This window comes from Phacochoerus africanus, chromosome 7 (assembly GCF_016906955.1).
Source record: "Phacochoerus africanus isolate WHEZ1 chromosome 7, ROS_Pafr_v1, whole genome shotgun sequence".
In the NCBI taxonomy this organism is placed as follows: domain Eukaryota; kingdom Metazoa; phylum Chordata; class Mammalia; order Artiodactyla; family Suidae; genus Phacochoerus; species Phacochoerus africanus.
The window spans coordinates 55309085-55322375 of record NC_062550.1 but is presented as its reverse complement, the minus strand read 5'-3'; the positions used below and the strand labels follow the sequence as shown (position 1 = coordinate 55322375).

Here is a 13291-nt window from a genome sequence, read left to right as displayed (position 1 = left end):
AAGAAAGAAAGAAAGAAGGAAAGCATGATCAGTTTGTCAAATATAACAAGTATGTTAAACAGGAAAAGATGTTCTTATTAATGTTTTTTGAGATTCTTGTAGAAGCAGTTTCCAGAATAGGCCAAGGCACACAAGAAAGTAAACTAAATCTTTGGGTTCAGAAGTAACTGGAAGATGTCTTTTTGAGCGTTCTGGGTGAAAAGAGGAAGGAGAAGAGGCTGTAGGTCAAGAATCGGGGAGGACAGTGCAAGATCAAGAGTGTTATTTGTTTTTGTTTTTAGCATGGGTTTAGCCTTGTACCACTGCCACGGCAAAACAAGTTTCTGCTATTAGTGTATAGCCTCATGATTAGTTCAGCCTCTGTTCTAAGACTCTGACTGAACATCAACCATGAGGCTGAAAAAGAAGAGTCATCCTTGCCTATCTGGTGTCAAGTTTCTAGGGCATAGAGGACTTCCACTATCTTACACTTTATACATTCACAGAATAACATGGAGAGTCAGCCTATACGGTAAGGGAATAAAAAAGATAGAAGACTAGAATTGGCTATGATAAAATATAATCCAATATGCCCAAGACTTTTGAGTAATTCTAAAAAAGAGAATAGCCAATAAGCTCCTGAATGCTTGGAAACATGACATATCTTAGGGTCTCTGATTTTCCTTTTAATCAGAAACTAAAATGTGCACATATATACAAAAAAAGCTGTCATAAAATGTTACAAAACAGTTGGCTCCATGACAAAAGCTTTAAAGTTTCATTCCTTGTTAATTGCAACAGAAAAACATAAACAGATGTCAGAGTACATTCTTATTAGATAAGAAAATTATTTTTGAAGCTTTCCTTTTTCGAACTTTAAAGACCTCATATCAATTCTTCAGTGAAAGATATACCATTTAGCATACTTTCATGACCAAAGTTTTCCTATGACTTGAGTTTATTTTCTGTTACTATGTGATAAATATATTTCCCCCTTACTATGTTCGAGCTTATAAATAGAGTTTATTATATTCTAACTGCAAAATACAAACTTCTTTTTTTATTTTTTATTTTATTTTTTTTTCAAACTTCTTTTGTTAGAATGACAAAATCCCTAGTTAAATAGGGGTGTTATAATAAATCCTGATTTTTAAATAATTATATACTTTGTCTCACTTGTAGCCAAATGTTTAGTGGTTCTCAGATTCCTTTAATCTGTCTTTGCTGTTTTAGAAAATAAATCAAAATATCTAAGAACTGGTTATATATTTACACATAAATACATATATATTAGAGCTATATATCAATATAGACAATCTTTCTTGCTATTTGTATTTATTTGGAAAAATAAGATAGACATCAAAGTGTTTAAAAGGAGAGAACTTCCTGCTATGGCTATGTAAACATAAGACGCAAAGAAACAGAAAGGACAGCAATGAGCCTAAGCCACAAAGCTGTGAACTTGTGTTATCAGAGAAAGGATGCAGCACCACAAAAAATACAAGCAACATGCATGATTATCCTATAAAATGGGTGACAGCAGTGGAGCCTAGTAAGTGACAGCCAAAAAGTTAAGACCTACCTGGTACACTCTTAAGTACCAGCCATATCAGCGTACCCACCAGGATAGGGTAAACCCAGTAGTTGTAAACCAAGTGGAGTCACTTACGAATCTGAAACGATGCCTTCTGCTATTTCACAAACATGCACAAATAGGAGGGCAAATGTAAGAATCCATCTCAGGTTATGTCCAGGAAAATGAAGCCATGTGTTGTGATGAATTTGTACTTTTGAGCTTTGACTCCCCCACCCTGAAAAAGGCAAAGAGATAAAGGATAGATTATAATCGTGGAAATAACTTACATTGTGATATGCTTTGGGGAAGTGTTCCTGAAGCCTTATTCTTTTCCAGGATAATAATAGAAATCCTGGCCTATTTTCATTATGTTAAAAAAAGAAAATTTCAACTAATTTTTACAAGACTGCCCAGGTTAACACATTGACATTTGTTGCATTGCTCAGGAATAATGCAAACTCTGGATGACAGTGTGGTTGTTTCATGCTAATCACAGCTCTTCTTTCGGACAGGTCTCTGATTCACTCAAAAGAAGAACAAATTAATGATGATATTAATAAAAAATAATTTGGAGTCTAAAATCTTTCAAAAGATGGGATCTGTGGGAGGATTAATAAGAAAGCCATATCTGGTAATGAAATAGGGACACTTTTGATTGAGTCAACTCTTAATCATATGCCTATCATGCAGGAAAAATGATAACCTCTGACTGAACCAGCAGTAGTAGTGGTATTTTCTCAAAGAAAGCTCAAGCTTTGTCCATTGATGAGCTTTAAGTGGGCTCAAGAACATTATAGGTTCACCCTTAGTTCATCACTGTAGAAAAAAAATTAGTTACCAGATTATATTTGAGTAAAATTTTGATGGTCTCCCCTTAAAACCATGAGGAATGCCAACTCATATAAGGTGTTCCAAGAAAGGACCCTGCTCATGTCTCTTGTGTCACCCTCTTTTCTCAACTTTTAGCTGTAGAGAAGCCCCACGTACATCAAGAGCAAATGGGGGTTTGAGGTTAAAATATGCAAGGAAGTCTGCACAGACAAAAGGGACCCCCTAAAGCATTCTTTGAAAAGAATACTGATTCATGTCTTAGTTGTTCCCAAATGAACTTCATTATTTGAAGATCAGTTACAGTTTATATATTCCACTAGAATTTATACTGCAAACTCATGCAGGCAAGCTCTGGCTTCTTTTTTGCCACACTATAATTTTACTTCTACCTGATACTTCTATAAAATTTATTTATGATCTCTCACTAACTTAAGTAGTCAATGTTATGGATGAATAATCTGCATTTTCTCCACCACTTCTTTCCTTTTGATAATGTTAATTCCATTTAATCTTGATTCATATACTCTTTTGACAGCCTCCATGTTCCGTGCTAAAGATATCATAATTATTGCTCACAATAAGTTAACTGGATGTCAAAAATGAATTAATAACTGTAGAACTGCAGTTTTAAAATGTCCTACTTTTAGCCAAGGGGCATTCTTTAATCTCCTACAACTGTCACCTCATATATAACAACTAGTGTTTCTATGTATGGCCACTATGGTCCCAATATATTTAATTTCCATACATTTGTTTGACATGAATGACTAGGTACCAAGAGTTATGCTGGCCTCTGCATAATACGTGTCATGTAACAGAAATTCTTTGATCACTGTTAGGATGCCAGGCACACAGTAATCTCTCAATTAAGATTTGGTAAATGAAAGGAGGTTCCCGTCGTGGCTTGGTGGTAATGAACCCAACTGGTACTCTTTAAGGATGTGGGTTCAATCCCTTGCCTCACTCAGTGGGTTAAAGACCCAGCATTGTTGTGGCTGTGGCTGGCAGCTACATCTCCGCCTCGACCTCTAGCCAGGGAACTGCCACAAGAGCGGCCCTAAAAAGACAAAAAAAAAAATTGTTAAAAAGATTTGTAAAAAGATTTGTTAAAGAAATAAAAGCTTACAAATTATTTTTAAGCCTTCCTTTAAAGCAGATCCTTAAATTATGACAGCTTTCTTAAGAAAATTAATCTGTTAGCTTTTTCATTTATCTGTATGAGCAAAATCATGCATAGGAATATTAAACACAAAATTCAAAATAGTGGCTATCTCTTTTTAAAGGACAGGACCACAGATATAGGAAGAGTAAGAGGATCAAGAAATGGTATTTATACTGTTAGTTTCCTTAAAATGAGTGTGGTAGGTTCATAGATATTTATTATATTAGTTTCTGTCACATTTATATAAGAAAAATATTTTATAATTTAAAAAATGCTAAAGGTCTATTTTGGTTTTTTTGGGAGAAATTATATAAATAATGCATAATTGCTCTAGATTATTGGATTTTGTGCATACGTAAACTGTAAAATAATAAAGAAATTGTATTTTTACCTTCTTTTTATTTTTATTTTCTTTTTAAGCACACCCACAGCATGTGGAAGTTCTCAGGCCTGGGATCGAATCCAAGCCACAGCTGCAACCTATACCACAACTGCAGCAATGCAGGATCCTCAACCCACTGCTCTGGGCTGGTGTCGCCACAGAGACAAGCCAGACCTTTAAACCACTATGCCACAGTAGGAACTAATTTTACCTTCTTTTTATTTTATTTTTTAAAATTTAATTTTGTTGGAATATGGTTGATTTATGATGTTGTATTGGCTTCAGGTCTACAGCTAACTGAATCAGTCACACACATAAATATATACATTCTTTTTCCCAATATAGGTTACTACAAACTATCGAGTAGATTTTCCTGCATTATATAGTAGGTTCTTGTTAATCATCTATTTTATACAGTAGTGTGTATATGTCATTCCCACCCTCCAGTTCTTCCCTCCTCCCAGCAGTTTCACCTGTGGTAACCTTAAGATTGGTTTTGATCTGTGAGTTTGTTTCTGTTTTATTGTATCAAGTTCTTTTGTATCAATTTTTATTAGATTCCACATATAAGTGATATCATGTGATAAGTTGTCTTTATCTGACTTACTTCACTCAGTACAATAATCTCTATGTCCATCCATGCTGCTGCAAAAGGCATTATTTTTAAATAGTTTGCACAGGCATTCTTTCTACCTGAAATATACCTCATCACTGCTACTTTAATTTGCATGTTCTGTATTCTTCAAGTCCCCAAACATGTCACTCTTTATGCATTGTCCCCATCAGTCCCAAGAAGAGTTAGTTACTCTGGCAGACTAAAGCCCAGGATAATTTGTTCCTGTATCTGTAAATGGGCTTACAAGGAGGTATAATCATTTCCCTTGACTTTGACACATTTGTTTCACTGGAAAATTCCTGCAAATATTCCAGGCTAGTACTATGTTTTACCCATTTCCCATTCTCTTCACCTAAACACACAGCAAGCACTCAACAAACACTTTTGGTCTACTTCACATAATTCTCTATCCCTCTCTTTAAAAAACTGCTGTTTCTTGAAGTTCATGTCTTGATGTCTTATCAATAGGCTATCAAATGCCAAAAAATTAAGTAACTGAAAAACACAAAATACTTGTTCCTCTCCCACAGACTTACATGTTAGTTCTCCTGTTGGAGAAATTACATCAACATTATACTAAATCTCAGCCATTAATTAGACTTTTCTTGGAGTTCCCTTTGTGGCTCAGTGGTAATGAACCCAACTAGTAACCATGAGGATGCAGGTTCAATCCCTGGCCTCGCTCAGTAGGGTTAAGGATCTGGCATCACCTTGAGCTGTGGTGTAGGTCACAGTCGAGGCTCGAGGCTTGGATCCCACCTTGCTATGGCTGTGGCATAGGCCTGAAGCTGTAGCTCCGATTCAACCCCTAGCTTGGGAACTTCCATATGACGCAGGTGTGGCCATAAAAAGCAAGAATAAATAAATAAGACTTTTGTTATAAACACTAGGTGATGTTACTATAGGACAGTAGATTCCTTACCAATAAACAATATTGGGAAAGTGATAAACAACAGGAAGACATGAGGGACCAGATTGAGGGCATCCACAAAGCAGGGGTTTTGTAACACACCATCGTAGATATTATATGAAGAAATGTTGTTACCACAGAATGAAAGGCTCATTTCTTCTTATACAGTTTACTCTAAAAGGGAAAGAAAGAGGGAAAAGTCTATTATTATTAGATTCTCCTTCATAAAATTATATCCTTAAAGAGGAGTTATATCATAAAAGTAACCCCCTTTCTCTTTGCCATTGAGGAAATAGGAAACTCTATGACAAAGTTATTTGAGAGTTACCTATAAAGGTCTTAAACATTCCATAAGGTCTACTTTTCAATAGGCTTTTTTTTTTTTCAGAGAAACGTATACCATTTTAATTTGGAAAATACATAATTAATATCTACCAATAGTGGTATCTCAAAGGAGCATTTGTCAGAATAGATGATTTCAAAAACCAAAAATGGCTGATTATCAAGAAAAAGGAGGAGGGAAAATGAAACTGAAAAGTCAAAATGGTGTAATATCCAATTTTTTCCCATAGTCATTCATTGAAAACGCTTACACAGACGACTTTAGCCGAATACAATTTACTGTACTATTTCATTAACTGCAGGAAATAGTAATAGCGACCAATGTGGCTGCAACCAGCTTTTCTCTGAACAGTATTAAAATCAAATGTTTAAGATAAATTAAACAGAATTCAAGTGACATGGTAACGAGACTACTCAGTTCCCAGAGTCAGAGAATGATCTTAGAAGCAATGCACCCAACTCAAGTTTTGAAACAGAAGACGTCTGTTTATTGGAAAGCTGTATTCCATTAGAGGAAAAGTGGACAAGTTTCGAGAGGAAACAGAGGACAAGATTACACAAGATTTTCTTTGCCATTGTTGGTTGGGACTCTGGCTTCCCCTCTGAGTGAAATGGAGCCACCGGGAGGCGGGCAATCAGAGAAGTGACAAGTTCTGACTTAAGTTTTAAATGAATTCTCACTGCTGTGCTGACACATGGTACAAAGCAAGGGTCAACTTCACCCAAACACTACTGTGAAATGCCAGCAAGAGTTTCAGCATTTGGAAAACTTCTTTTATAATACCTACTACTTATTTAGCACCTACTAAATTCTGGGAATTTTGCATACATTATTTAAGCCCTCAGAGCAACATTTGAGGAGCTCTTTGCATTTGGATGATATCGAGGGGCAGATAGGTTCAGAAACTTGCCAACTAGTAGAGTAGCCAGGGTCCACACTCATATGTATCTGACTATAAACTCTGTTCATCCCACTCCATCACACAGCCTCCAACCTACTTTTTAAAGAAATCGCTTATCTATCATACTAAAATAAGTAGCAGTTTAACTTCACTGGACTTTGTTTCTTTTCCATTTTTCTGTCCCCCTGGATTCTGAGGTAGATTATTCAAGTTTGGAAAAGTTTTGAATAACTAAAGTAGTACCTTTTCTCTCTTCCCTTTCATTGATTATTGATTTAGCAATGGTCGCAAATCATTTTTTTTCTAGAAAAAAAAAGAAGCACATTACACAGAAAAGATCAGTAATTGCAGGCAAACTATTGGAGAAACAAAATTTTAAACATGTTTTATAAAACATTATATGAACAGAAAAACTAGTTAGAAAGCCTGTGTGTTTACAGTCTGTAAATGTTCATATGGAATTCCTCTTGCATATTATTTCTAGTAATGTATTTTTTTTAAAAAAATGCTCTCTAGTCAAGATTTTTTTTCATCTTTTAAAAAATGTTATATTTAGAAGAAAATCCCCTCAAGTTGCCAAATCCTTACCAACTCCTAAGGTTCTAAGCTAGGCAAAAGAATTTTAAAAGGACTTGAGATTTTTAAAATATCAGTAAGATGAATCTTCTGAGTACATAATTGTATGTTAGATGTATTTCTGATAAAAATGGAAAAACAGAAACTGAAAAATAATAGTAATGGTATTTTAAGATTACTTCCTTGACTTAGCAGAAATACAAAAAGAAACTTTAAGCTCACTCTTAATTAGAAGCTATGTATAAACTGTTTCCTAGAACAAACTAGATGATAATTTTTACATTAGCTAGTTTTATAACCTTATCAAAAGTTACAGTATTCCAATTGACTACATTTATAAACCTTGCTATTTAATCATTACCATTCAGCTAGATGCTAAAATATAATCTGCAAAACATGTATTTCATTAGCTATAAGCACTGATTGCCTGGTATTTAATCAAGCCTGAAACTTACTAAGTAACTAACCTTTCGAATATGTGTAATGGTGAAAAGAAAAGATCAGAGAAGTACAACGACCTGAAAAAGTTAAAGAATATTTTCAGCCATGCACTTGAGAGCTGGAATTACAGGCCATTAATTAACTGCAAAAATACTTATTGATGCTGACCATGTGCTATGCATTAGGAATTCAACAGTGCACATGACAGAAACAGCCCCTGTGGTCTTAGGTGATATAAATCAGACTTAGACTAATTCCAATCGTTCTTGGTATAATGTAACAGTTATGATCTAAAAGACAGGGAAATATACAATGACATCATCACATTAAGCTGTATACTTCATATTGGGAGAGTAAAAACTTCAGAACAATGTTTTCCTTCTACCATAATCTTAACCTCATATTTTCCCCATGGCTCCCAACCTGTCCACTGTCTCTCACCACATCTCTTTTGTTTCTTCTTCTGCCCCCTCTTCATTTCTTTCTCCCTTGCCCCTTATCCTTCTCTTCTCCAACACCCAGCATGCATGTGGCACAGTCTTAACAGCCAGCCCTTATCACAACCCAACATGGATAAAAAGAGGGAAAGCGTAAACTTATTGTAGAGCTGTTAAAATTTTTTGTGTTTACCTGAGGTATTTTATTCAATCGAGATTTTGCAATGAATTCTTAAATCTCCAATTGTTATTCAAGGTCTCCCGCTCCCCCAACCCGGGTTAAGTTAGGAATCCTTTGGGAAGGGTATAAATTGCTGCTCTTGCTGGATGCTGTCACATGACACCCTACGGCCCTGCCCCTTTTGCAGCTGTCTAGTTCAGCTAACACTGACCGAGGCCCCAGCATCAAGGAGGAGGGAGAACACAGAAGGCCGGATAGGAAGACATGACATTTTTCCCCACACAAGCATAAACGCACAGAAAGATGTTTAAGTGCTTGTGACAGCTGATAGGGTTGGAGAATTTGTCTGAATAAACTTTAAAGACAAACAACAAAAGTGAAACTTCAATTACAGGGATGGTCTGTAGAGCAGAAAACATACAACAGAAATCTCCTTCATGACCAAATTTAGGATTTCATGGGAAGACCACTACCCTCAGTATTTATATTCCTTGAAATGCATTGTATTAAGTTCTACATCCTCGGGGCTTATAAAATTTGAATTCACTTGATGCATATAAGGTAAATAAGTAAAAACTAACACGCTCTCTTGTTCACCCAGCAGAAAGTGTCAGTTCTGATGAAACAGCAATGCCAGGAAAGGTAACACACTGGAAACACCTGAAGAAAACATGCTAAATCTAATGAAAAAGCTCTCATTCTTACACACGAAATAACTCATTCTTTAGTTATTCAGAAATTAACCAAATTATTTTGTGAGACAGAAGCACAACCTTTTAAAGAACTTACTCAGGGCTTTATCATTCTCTTGAGCATATTCAAGATCAGATCAGTTAGGAAAACAAATGTCATAAGTTATTTGCAGTTATTCAGTACAAAGTTTACAAAATGTCAACAAGAAGATGTCTGTTTATCTATCTGTGAATGACAGATGGAGGCAGGAAATCACTAGCAAAAGTGACCAGACTTCTGATTTAGTGCCTAATCTGAAAGCACTCCTCCAAGTCCTATAGCACACCAAAGGAAATGTTGGAACTATACAGCAGATAAGCTTCCTTAGACACACACTCAGGTTTTTTTTATTATTATTATTATTTTCAAATGGCAAACTGGACAGACAAAGCAACAAATAAATACCTGCGGCAAACGCTTGAAGCTGCTTCAAACTCCTACTGGTGAACTTGCACTACCTTCCAAACCCCAGCTTCCTACACTGTCTTGGGTGCAAATTTTAAACCCGGACACAGAACTCCTACACAGCAAAGAGTAACATAAATTAAGCAGATAGAAAGCTACTTCGTGAACAAGACGGGAAATGTCAAAGAGAAAGAAAGAAAGAAAAAAAAAACTGTAATAACTCTTTGCACTATATCCAGTTGGTTTAAGCAGGAGCCCGCCAGGGTTTTGTAAATAAAGCTGGAAACCTGATCCCCACGCCCTCTCTCCTCGGGCTGGGGCCCGGTCCCTTAATCCTAGAAATAGCGACCGCGAAGGCAAAGCGCTGCGAGAGTGCGCGGGCGCCTTTTGGTTGCCGAAATGTTAGATCAAAATCGACAGTTTAAGAGTTATTCTTAAAATTCTGAAATGATATGTATGTAAAAGACACGAACTCACTTACTCCGAAGGCAAAGTTTTCCTCCCCTGGCCGAAGCAATCAGGGCGCCGAGCGGATTATTTTTAGGGTGGTGGGGGATCAGCTGCTGCCTCCTATCGAGTTTCTCAATAGCACAGACTGCTATGGGCTGGGGCGGACACTGCGACTCAGACGCAGGAAACTGGGCAGAAGCCCCGAGCGCCGCGCCTCGTACTGGAGACCCTCCCCACCCCCGCTCGGCCCAGCTTTCGGCACCGGAGCTGCAAATTTGGGACGCGCAGACTAGGATTTTACAAAATAACGTTCGTCCCCACAATTCATTAGACATTGAAATTTACAATCTACAATTCCGTTATCACTGGAGTCAGCTTTTACAAAGTTAAAACACGCAAGGTCACTTGCACTTGTAATCGTTTCCCCCAGGCTCTGTGTGCGCCTTTTTATTAACCAGATAAGGAAGCAGATTTGAGGGTTTCATCACTGTCCCCCAGAGCGGACCTGGGAAATAAAGGCTTCATTCCAGGCAGAGGAACCGGCTGCCTGGCTGTATTCGTGCGTGCCAGTGTCTCGCAGGAGTAAGGCAGGCTCAAGCTGGGGCCCCAGCGCCCCGGGAAACTTGGTGACTCGTCTGGACCAGTTGCCGCGCTACTGAAGAGCGAGCCTTAATCTTAGTCCCCGAAAGTGGGGCTTCGACTTCCACGGTTTATAAACAGTTTTCCCACTCTTAGCTCCCGACCAGAGAGTGCAGACATTCTCAAGGAGATAACATGTTTAAAATACACTCACCCCACAAGAACTCCCCCTCAGGACGCATGCCATAAATTTTGTCCCAGGCAACCCTCTGTAATCAACATTCGTTTTTATCGGGGGTCAGCGCTCAGTCAGCTTGAAATAACCATTGTTTTCGTCAACTGTCCTGATCTGATAAAGGATGGTCGGCCCGGCTGGCTGGTGCCTCCGAAGGCTCAGTGCGCGACCCCCGAGGGGCACCGCTCTGGGGCCGCGGGCAGCTGGACGTGGTCCCGGGAGCTGAACCCCAAGCCCCAGCGGCCGCTCCGACTCTGGGGCAGAGCCGCCCCCCGCAGGCATCTCCGGCTGGGAAGGTCGCTGCGTTCCTGGGTGAGGCCCGGCCTCACTGAAGCTGGAAGTCGCGGCCGCTAGGAGTCTGCGGGGCCTCGTGGGGCGGCCCCCTGGAGGGTCCCTGAGTCTCCGGGCCCGCGGACTTTGAAAGCTCGGCTACTGCACCCTAGACTGTTTGCCGCGACGCGGGCGCAGGGAGAAAGCACGCTTCTAGAACGCGGATACCAGGACCGTGGCCAGAACCCCAGGGACCCGGCGAACTAGCCAAAAGCGGGACCAGAGGCTCCCAGCGCTTCTAGGCAGAGAGAACTGGAAATGAAGGGTGCAGATAATGCCCAGATATAGACCCTGAGTGTGCCCACACAAAACCAAGTTGACTTTGGGACTTTAAAAAGATGTATATTCCCACCGTTAAGCTCATTTGTTATGCTTAAATGTCATGCCTTAAAACATTCTTTTTAAGTCAAACTTTGAAAGTATGGAAAAGTATATGAGCCCTCAAACTTATAAAACTACTGAAAACATTTTGTTACATTTTAACAAAAACAAACGGTAATGATAAAAAGCATGGACTCGGAAGCTAGCCTGCTGTCAAATCTTGTTACCCAATTAGTTGGTTAGCTCAGAGACTTTGGACAACTTGTTTAACCCCTCTGTGTATCAGTTTCCTCGCATATTCAACAGGACAAATTTAAAAAAAAAATGCTTCATAGGCTTGATGTGAGAGTGAAGGAGATAATCCCTTTAAAGTGCTGAGACAGTGCCTGCCCTGTCAGTAAAAGCTAATAAGCGTACATGCTATTTTCATCATTTTTTCTATGCATTTGTTGGGGGGGCAGTGGTCTGGGACTGCTGCATAGGAAAGTGCCCTGGCTAGGGATGCCACACTTGTAACCCAAGCCACAGCAATGGCAGTTGGGAGTCCTTGAGCGATAGGCCATCAAGGAATGCCTATGAACATTTTATATTGTTGGCAACCTCAAAATAACTTGTCTCCTCATGGTATCTTTCAAAACAATTATTTTCTGGTTGTATTTTGAAATCTTTATAGAAATTATTTGAATGGCTGCATAACATTTCACTGTGTGGCTGTATCTTGATTTTAAGTCCATTTTTCTTATTGTTGGACAGAACTGCCAAATTTTCACTACCATATTTAATCCTATGATGAACTTTTTTATAAACAGGGGTTTTTTGGTAGCAAGTAATTTCTTTAAGATATATTCCTTGAAAAGTAATTACATGATCAAAAGTAATAAATGCTTGCTGTACAGCAGAAATTGGCACAATGTTGTAAATCAACTATATTTTAATAAAAGAATTTAAAAAGTAATAAATGCTTTTAAGGCTGTGGATATAGAATACAAAATTACCTTTCTAAAAAGTTTGCATTAAGGAGTTCCCGTTGTGGCTCAGAGGTTAACGAATCTGACTAGGAACCATGAGGTTGCGTGTTCCATCCCTGGCCTTGCTCAGTGGGTTAAGGATCTGGCGTTGCCGTGAGCTGTGGAGTAGGTTGCAGACACGGCTCGGGTCCTGCATTGCTGTGGCTCTGGTGTAGGCCAGTGGCTACAGCTCCGATTCGATCCCTAGCCTGGGAATCTCCATATGCCTTGGGAGCGGCCCAAGAAATGGCAAAAAAAAATGACCAAAAAAAAAAAAAGTTTGCATTAAAAAAAAGTTTAGAGTTCCAGTCTTGGCTCAGCAGTAACAAACCCAACAAGTATCCCTGAGGACGCAGGTTCAATCCCTGGCCTAGCTCAATGGGTTAAGGATCCTGCGTTGCTGTGCCTGTGGCATAGGCCAGCATCTGCTCTGATTCAACCCCTAGCTTGGAAACTTCCATATGCCGCCGTTGTGGCCCTAAAAAGACAAAAAAATGTTTTCGTAAACTCCCTCCATACTCAATAAGATGACCTATTACACTTATATCCAAACGACCCCTGAATCTTATCTTTTAAAAAATTTTGTAACTTAGATAACGTTATTAACAACCAACCCATTTTTCAAGTGTTCATTAATCTTTGTATCCATTCTATTATGAACAGCTTGTTCACATACTTGTCCATCTAATGCGCTTTGAGAATGTTTCTTATAAATCTTTTTTGTCTTTTTATGAATTTTTTTTTTTTTTTGGTCTTTTTGCCTTTTCTAGGGCGGCTCCCTCAGCATATGGAGGTTCCCAGGCTAGGGGTCTAATCGGAGCTGTAGCCACCGGCCTACGCCACAGCCACAGTAACGTGGGATCCGAGCTGTGTCTGCAACCTACTCCACAGGTCACA

At 38.7% G+C, this 13291-nt stretch overlaps 1 protein-coding gene across 10 annotated transcripts in view; it reads right to left on the bottom strand.

The window, feature by feature from the left end:
• The window catches only part of ABCC9 (ATP binding cassette subfamily C member 9), a 137889-nt gene extending 126808 nt beyond the window's left edge, over positions 1-11081 (bottom strand). For 2 of the 10 annotated variants that reach the window (XM_047787419.1, XM_047787428.1), the window contains exons 1-4: positions 9954-10120; positions 6944-7003; positions 5469-5630; positions 1649-1790 (exon numbers count right to left, since the gene is read on the bottom strand). In XM_047787419.1, coding sequence (XP_047643375.1) covers positions 1649-1790; positions 5469-5610 — 284 coding nt within the window. In that variant the 5' untranslated portion in view covers positions 5611-5630; positions 6944-7003; positions 9954-10120. Of the gene's footprint in view, positions 1-1648; positions 1791-5468; positions 5631-6943; positions 7004-8347; positions 8364-9472; positions 9583-9949; positions 10121-10715 lie in introns of those variants that run through there. The other 8 variants (XM_047787421.1, XM_047787427.1, XM_047787420.1 and 5 more) reach the window with 8 other exon arrangements.
• Between the last annotated feature and the right edge of the window lie 2210 nt (positions 11082-13291).